At 35.5% G+C, this 8,892-nt stretch overlaps 1 protein-coding gene across 1 annotated transcript in view; it reads left to right on the top strand.

Annotated features, from left to right (window-relative positions):
• Window positions 1–1,668: 1,668 nt before the first annotated feature.
• GSTCD (glutathione S-transferase, C-terminal domain containing) overlaps window positions 1,669–8,892 on the top strand; it is a gene marked incomplete at its 3' end in the record, with an annotated part of 119,006 nt that continues 111,782 nt past the window's right edge. Inside the window, exons 1-2 of the mRNA XM_008583898.1 lie at window positions 1,669–1,719; window positions 7,868–8,308. Coding sequence (XP_008582120.1) covers window positions 7,880–8,308 — 429 coding nt within the window. The remainder of the gene's footprint in view (window positions 1,720–7,867; window positions 8,309–8,892) is intronic.

Raw genomic sequence — 8,892 nt, 5'->3', positions numbered from 1 at the left:
GCCTGGCCGCGCCCCTGCGACCAGGTAAAGAGGGCGCTCGGGCAGCCGGCTCCTCAGCCCGCGCGACCTGCTATTGACTACTCTGCATCGGGGGTCCACAGAGCTGATGATACGGGGAAAGGGTGGGAAGGGCGAGGTCGTGGAATCATTATTCTGTCTCTCTCCGGCCCTGGGGCCGCCTCAACCTCCTTTCTGGCCACAGCTCCTGAGGGCGTGGGTTGAGGGCTCCGAGCCCTTTCTCAGTTTTACGCATTTCCCAGTTTTCCCGGAGCCAATTCTTCATGTCTTAGTCCGCTGATGGAGGAATGGAGCATCTTCCAGTTGTAAGGGTTTGGGAGGTCGTTTGCTGTTAAGTGTAATTTCAAGACCTCTTGAATCACGCTTTAACTCTTTTTTAATCTTTGGCTCTTGGTTTTCCATTCCACCCCTTCCTGATTGGATAAAGTAGTTGTATGTGAATACTACTTAACAGTTACTCCAAAGGGCTTGCTTCATTTGGGGCTATTTCATTATGTTACATCATCTAAGTGTTTCTCTTTGGTTTTTAACTTCTTTGTAAAGTGTTCGAGTTTTAACTTCCGTGAAAATTGCATTGGCTTCAAAAACGTTTACTAATACACGCACTTGCCATCCCAACTCTATCTGGTTTGGGGATTAGGTGATTTGTTTTTCCCGTTATTAATGCCAAGATCCCATTCCGTGTCATAAATTCCTGAATGTCAAGAAACTGCTAGCCTTTAATAATATATTTCGTGCTAAATTATTGATAAAGAAGGTAGTGTACTTCTATTTTTTCTAAGCTTACGTATAGAAACAATGTTTACAAGAGAAAGTGCAAAAGCTAGCAAGAACTAATGATGTGACAATCTTAAACATGTAAACATGGTCATTTAAATACTGTGAAAATAAACTCTTTGTTGTAACACAAGAACTGAGTGATTTGCTGTCATATTTAATAAATCAACATTAAGCCATGTGGATTTTTGTTTTTGTTTAACTGCCTAGTGTGGAGCACACACTATTGAAAGCATTGCCTTAAGCGTACTCATTACTAGAAATCGTATTTGGGTTATACCTGAAGATATCATTTTAAGAGGTCTAATTTCAAAAATAAGACTAAAAAAGCCAGTGAGATTTGAGAATTGTTTTATCCATTCTTTTATTTATTATTTTACAGTTCTACTACTTTTGCATACTTTAAACAAAGAGCAAACTAGAATTTCTGTAGTAGTGGGCCCATCACGTTTTGTTGTTTTTGTTTTTTTAAACCTGTTTTACTTTGTAGCTTTTGTATCATCACCTGTGATTTGAAATAAGAATAAATATTGAGTATATACTTGGTCTTTCTAACAGCAACAAGTACCAGGCCTTGAAACTAACAAATTCTGGGGCTAGCCAGCTGACACATCTGTAGTATACATCGTTCCCTGGTGTATGTTGTTTTATCCTGAAATATTCAAGGTAGCCTACTGAATTCTGTTAAGATTAATACTTGGAATGCAGGGCTTTAAACCGTTCAGATAATAAATACAGGTATTATTTGCTGGGGGAATTCAGTAATTTCATTTCCGGCTTGCAAATACTTCTAACCTGTTAGCATTTCATGCAGTGGATTCCTGTTAATTATGAGGTCAGACTTAGCTCAAAGCATTATGACTCCATGGCAACAGAAGACTCCCTGACTCTCCAGAGAGATTACACACTTCCATTATGGCTAAGGTTACAGTAAGCTGTTTTACTTCAAAACGCATTTTCTCCTACTTCTTGCCTAGATAAGAAAACAGCTGATTTTAATCATAGGCTTTTCTTCTCTACGACTTAAGTATATCCCACATTACATAATGTAATGAGCTCTGAAAAAGCTATTTTTTCTTTCCTTTTTTGACCTTTAATATTTAAGGTAATTAGCTGCTATCTACCTCTGTAGGGGATAGCTTTTTTTCTTCCTTTTTTAAAAAAAGTCTGTATTATTATAATAAAATAGAGTGGGATTTACAACCAAATAGTGTTGTTTTATGAAAGTGTGAAAACAAGCTAAGTTCTAATAACCAAAATGTTGAACATTTGTTGTAGGGGGTATATAAATAGGTTTAAATTTAAATTTTTAAGAACAATAACTTTATAATATTTTTATACTTGTAAATTGTGCCAAACTACTTATTGTGTGCAATATAATCGGTTAATATGCACGTGGACTAATGGTTTCACATTTATATTCTGCCATTTCATGGTTCCCTGGCTTTCAGCCTCAGTAACAAATGGGTTTTCTTCAATATTGGGGGGAGGGGGGAACTTTAATTCAACATGAATTTCTTACCTGTTATGAAGAAATTTGGAAATATAAAGCATAATTTGGGTTTTGACCATCAAAATTTGTTTTAGTAGCATCAATGGGTAGGGAATTCAGGGATAAGTTCCACATGAATAATAGTAGCTAGTATTTATTTAGAGATTTACTATGTGATAGGCATTGTTCTCACAGCAAACTATATGGTAGGATGGTAGGTGATGTTATTTTTGTATTCATTTTACAAAGGAAACCAAGCTACAGAAAAGTTTTTTTAATAGCTGCTAAGAATCAGAATTTGAACTCAGGTAGTCTGGCTCAAGAGTCTGGACTCTTATTCATTACTTTATAATTCTCGTTGCTAGTTAAGACTTCTAGTTCTCTTGCCTGAATATCAACATACATAAAAACGTCTATGCTTTATTTACAAGTTTGGATGGATTCCAATTATACTTTTCCTGATTCAGCCCACAAAGGTGATCTTTCTTCATTTTAATTTACACTTAGTTGGCCCTTAAAATAGACTTACTAATTTTGGAAGGTAAAGAATGGTGTCATGAACAGTAAGGCTTATGTTGTACTGAGACTAACATTCTCAATAGTACTTATTATAGTGATTACTGACATTTATGTATATTCATTTATTTATTCCTTGAACTGAAATTTGAGTATTATGAAGTCTTGGAGATTAAAATATCAGGTGATAAGTTCTACGAAGAAAAAGAGCTGGGTAAGAGTCTAGGGAGTGATGGGAGTGCTTTTTCAATTTAGGTAGTTATGAGGCTGCTCTGAGCTAATATTTATGCACAGAAATCCGTGAAATGAGGGAGCAAGCCATGTGAATGTCTTGGAGAAGAGCATTCTAGGCAAAAGGAACAGCAAGTACAAAAATTCTCAAGGGGGATCATTGCTGGCATGTAAGAACAGCAAAGAGAACTATGGCTGGAGGGGAGTGAGGAAAGTTAGGAGATAGTGTCACATTAGGCCATATATGCCATATATAGGATGTTTGGATTTTAAGTGTGCTGGGGAGTCACTGGATGGTTTTAAGCAGGGGACATGATCTGATTTATGTTTTTTAAAGAACACCCTGGATTGTTGTTGGAGAATGGACTGTTGTGTAGAGAGAGGAACTTCAGAGTTTTTGGCCTGAGCGTTTGGGTGAAGGGTGTTGCCATTTTACCAAGAAGGGGACCACTAAGGGAATGGGAGCAGGTTTAGAAAAACATCCATGTGAAGATGACAGTCCTATGAGGGCACTTCAAGAATTTCATGGAAAAGTAGAATTAAAAGATAATACGCAGGCTCTGATTTTACACATTTTCTTGCAAAGAAAAATCTCAGTGGCAGAATGCAAAATGTAAAAGATGTTACTAAAATAGATATAACTACTAAAATTATATTTCAAATCTGAGTTCATTGAAAAGCAGAAAGAAATAAAATCAAAGAATATTTTTTCTTTGTACACCAATTAAAATTTTCTTTACAAAAAAAAAATATATATAAATCTTTTCATGAACTTTTGAAGTACCTCACAGGATTTTGGAGTTAAGGGGAAAGGATATGGCTGAGTTATAAATATAGGAGTCAGATGACATTTAAAGCTGTAGCACTAGAAATCACCTAGAACAGTGCAGTCATATTGTGAGTTATGCCCCGTTCGTTAATGGGTCATGAAATCAATTTAAGGAGTAACAACTAGCATTAAAAAATTTACAAAAGGGGTAAAAAATATCAGATTTATTCCATGTAGTAGGATAAGTATTATTGCTTCATGATATTTTTGTTTCAGTTTTATTCAGTATATGGTGAGTTGCAGTGTAAATTTTATATTATGTGGCATCATCAAAATAAAAGTTTGAAAGCCAGTAATCAAAGGAATGAGTGTAGATTGAGAAGAGGGCAAAAGACTGAGTCATGAGTCACTGAGAGGTCTGAGGAGTATGCACTAAAAGGAATCAGGAAGGAACTGCCAAGAATTTAATCCATTGCTGAAAATTGTCAAATAACACAGCCTTCAGAATGGACATTTTCTTTTTTTAAAAAAGATGATTAGTAAGGGGATCTTAACCCCTGACTTGGTGTTATCAGCACCATAGGATCCGAACCCACGGCCTTGGTGTTATCAGCACCACACTCTCCCAAGTGAGCCACAGGCTGGCCCCAGAATGGAGGTTTTTATCACTGATTACTGAGATGAGGACAATTGCTTAGAATAACATAATTTCTGATGATTCTTACTTTGGTGAAATTGAGGCTGCAATAAAATTACAATCTGCTTCAATTTATGAAATTCTAAGTTTATAAAATAGTACTATTTATATTAGGAAAAAACCACCTATTCCTGAGTGTTTTCAAATAAGACCCCTTTATAAATTCAGTTAATACTTTTGGACTGATGTACAATTCTCATTTAGAATTATAAGTAATGTACAAGTTCTGTGTGTTCAGTATATAGTAAGTAGACAATAAAATGTCTAGAATATTACAATAAAATGTCTAGAATGAAGATATTTAGAATTCTTCATTCATTTACCTAATATTTATTGAGCTATCAAATTCCAGGCACAGAGAGAATTTCTTATTTAGAAAAACAAACTCAAGTCACTGGTTAATATTTTGCTGCAGTTATGTACTTTTTGATCTTCATTATGTCACACATAATTTATCCATTATCTATTCACTCTGTTCAGCTGAAGTCTGTGGTTTTTGTCTGCTGCTTTGTCACTCCCTCTCAGAAATAGTTGCAGTTTGGCACCATCAAAGCCGAGAAAGAGCAAACAGCACTACTTCTGTGCTTGGCAGGAATGTAATATGGATGGAGTAACAAGAGCTGTGCCCCAGAAGCCCTGGAGACCCAGAAGTTGATTCTATAGTACCTCCTTTCTTAAAGCTCATGAAATAAAATTAATAAACTAGTCATTCTCAAGGCAGAAAGGGAGAAGAAAAAAAAGATGGCTTCTTTTGCCTATGGTATTTGCAAACTTTGAGCAAAAATTGTGTTCTCTCTTGAAAAATTAAAGACAGTGCAAACCAAAAACATATCAAATTTGTACGAGTTTATTATTTTAAAAATTACATTAATATGTAATGGAGAAAAATTGCCTAGGGAGAATAATGGTTTTTTTTTTAACTCCAAGATCATTAAGTATCATTTTTAATCTCCCAGGAAAAAACACCAACATCTATATCAAAAAAATTATGTTAGGAATAAGTAGTACTTTGCATTTTCTCTCAGGCATCTCATTAATTTTTAGATATCACCATGAGCAGGTTATGCTTCTGTTTTATTGACATTTAACATTTGTTAAGTGTTCACAGTGAGAAGAGTTAGTAGAATATACGTAAAAGCCTATTTTCAAGGTTCTTATGTGCCTTGGAAAGTGACAAATATACATTTATTCCAGTTTTTATATTTGTATATATCTTAAAAGCTTAAAAGCATGGCATTGTTTTCAGTTAAAAAAAAAAGTTAGGACAAATCTCATAATTACCATTTCCGTTGCCGGTCCCGGTCTGGTACGGGGGCGACACTGAGGGTTGCGATCCATTGCCGGACACGGAAAAAGACAAAAAGGAAAAAATAAATAAATAAATAAATAAAAAGAAATTTTGGGCCGGCCCGGTGGCGCACTGGAGAGTGCGCCACTTGGGAGTGTGGCGGCGCTCCCGCCGAGGGTTCGAATCCCATGTGGAGACCAGTTCCCGCTCACTGGCTGAGCGCAGTGCGGGCGCAACACCGAGGGTTGCGATCCCGTTGCCGGTCAGTTAAAAAAAAGACAAAAAGGAAAAAAAAAAGAAATTTTGAATATTAAAAGAAATTTAGTAGTTGACAGTTTCCTAAAATTAAGCGTACACTAACATTTCAAATATACTTTGAAAGAGTTGCATGTGTACTTTTAAAAGGCTTTTAAAGTAATATTTCTTCTAATATGTCATCTTCCGATTACATACTTCCATGGTAAATGCTTTTAAAGAGTGCCATCTAGTGTCAGTTTTGGAATTGTGATTTATGGATTAGAAAATTGGAAATTTTGGATCCAGGAAGTATGAATCAAATGTAAAAAGTCGTGATAATTGACAAAAGCCATAAGGAATATGATTTGAAAACACCCATCAGTAGTTTGACCTCAAGATTCTTTGTGTTCGAGTCTTAAAAATAACTAGTTGTGTGTATTCATCCGTGCATTCATTCAACAAATACTTCTTGATTATATATAAATATATATAGCAGGCCCTGTTTTTATGTGTTGCAGTGAAAAAAATAAAATTCCTACTCTCATAGAACAGTCTAGTTGGGGGAGACAAATATATAGTATGTTACAATAGTGAAAAATGCTATGTAGAAAAAGTATGGGAGGAAATAGAAAGGTTTTTTTTTCAGAGAGGATGGGGGTTGAGGTTTGCAATTTACAGTAGCCAGAGAAGGTCTCACCAAGAAGTTACCACTGAGTACATACCTGAAGGAAGTGGGGGAGTGTTCTAGGTCCTGGAAACACTGAGTGCAAATGCTCTGAGGTAGGAATGTATCTAGTGTTTTAGAGGAATAACAACCCATCTTTGCTGGAGCAGTGAGTGATGAATAGAGTTGATGAGATGAACTCAGAGACATAAAAGGAAGATTAGATCAAGATCTTTGTAGGCCATTGTAGAAACTTTGGCTTTTCTCTGAGTAGTGTGGAAAGACACTGGAGGGTTTGAGCTGAATAATGATGTGATTTTCATTTTTTTACAGGATCATTTTGGCTGTTGTGTTGAGAATAGACTAGGGGGAGGTAAGATGGGAAGCCGGGTTAGGAAACAATTGCTATAATTCAGAAGAGAGCTAATGATGGCTTTGATCACAGTGAAAGCAATGGAAATGGAGTGAAATGGTCAGATTCTGGGTATTTGTTGAAGATAGAGCCAAAATAAGTTTTTGATGGATTGATTATGGGGGGTGCGAAAGAAGAGTAAGAATACTCCCCAGGTTTTTGGCTTGAGTAACTAGAAGGGCAGTGTTCCATTGACTGAGATGGGGAAGACACATGAGGAGTGGGTTTGGGAGTTGGGAATAAGGAACCATATTTTGGACATGTTAACTTTGAAATATCTCGATGTCAACATCTAAGTTATGGGGAAATTAAAATATTATTCTATTCTGATTCAGCATTCAACAGCTCATCACTTACTTGGGAGAATCCAATTATCATGAAGAAATGAATATACTCTTTCTGGTTATTATATTGTAGTCATAAAACAGCAGTGTGTGAGGACCAGCACTGTCAAAACTTTTCAAGATCATTATCCCCAGACAACTCTTAGTATTCTTGGTTGATTTCTTATTTCCTATTATATTTATCTCCTGTTCTCACCTGTAATGAAACCCTGAAGTACTTGATTGAGAGGGTTCTATTGCACAAGGTGGAAGTTTTTTTTGAAAGCCATTTATTCAGTCTTCAGGAACAGATTCTTGTAGCATTGTTATGTATTGCAAAGTCTTACTGATTTCTGGAACAGGCTTTTAAAACATTCATCTTTTCTTTTAACTTCTAAATTATTATGTTTTAAGTGCTATAATTACTTCAATTTATGCTTTAGGTGACCCAATGAATGAAGAAAATGAAAGGCATTAAGAAAAGTCTTACAGAAGAATATTTATACCTGGACTTTTCTCACCATACAGAAGGATGCATCTTTCCTCTCCATACATCAGTAACTTTATTTTTGTTATCATACTGTGACTACAAAATCTTTAAAGTTTGCTTGGTCCCCACCAAAGAAAGTATAGATAGTTCACTACTAAAAGATGTACTCTCCCAGGATATTGAAATACAGATTATTTCAAGGCAAGAACTTCCACCAATAGTCCAGAATTGCTGTTTACCTGTGGTAGTAGAACAACCGGACAATTTTTGTAGAGCAGGACTTGCTGTTGTATTAAGACACATAATCCAGAAATCATATGAAGCAGACCCCTCAAAGAAGGAAATTGTGGAACTTCTGGGTTTTAAAAAAACTTGCTTGAAAGCCTGTGCTGAAGTAAGTATAATGTCTCTTCTGTTATTTTTAGCTACAAATTGATAACATATTCACTCCAATAATTATTTTAACTTTCTGTTGTAAATAAAATTTCATTTATTTAAAAAACCCATAGTAACCAAGAAAATAGTTAAAGTAGCTCTTCATGTATTCCAATATCTCAGTGTAGTATTGAAAAATAAGAATTTAAAATTTAATTTATGAAGTTTGGAAACAGTATGTTTAGAAAAATAACTCCTTTTTTATCCTTGATTTTAGTTACATTGAGGATTTTTAAAGGGAACATTTACATATGAACAGGAGCTCAAGTAGCAATGCTTTGGAAGCCCTGCTTTTGGGAGGGGGGATTTTAAAGGCTTTGGGAAGCAATGATTTATTCAGTGAGAAGATACAGGACTGCTAAACCTCTATTGCTTAATGTTTTCACTTCTGAAGTGCTGTAATATGTCTCTTGATATAGCATAAAAGCCTAGCCCAGGGATGGCTTAGCGCAAGACTTAAGTTCTCTAAACCAGTCTTATTTCCCAATAAGACAGTTATTTTTCTTTGATATATGTTGAAAGTAAAGAATCCTCTCATTTCTT

The sequence above is a fragment of the Galeopterus variegatus genome, unplaced genomic scaffold, assembly GCF_000696425.1.
Source record: "Galeopterus variegatus unplaced genomic scaffold, G_variegatus-3.0.2 Scaffold3074, whole genome shotgun sequence".
In the NCBI taxonomy this organism is placed as follows: Eukaryota; Metazoa; Chordata; class Mammalia; order Dermoptera; family Cynocephalidae; genus Galeopterus; species Galeopterus variegatus.
The sequence above is the reverse complement of the archived record's forward strand: the minus strand, read 5'-3'. Positions and strand labels throughout refer to the sequence as shown.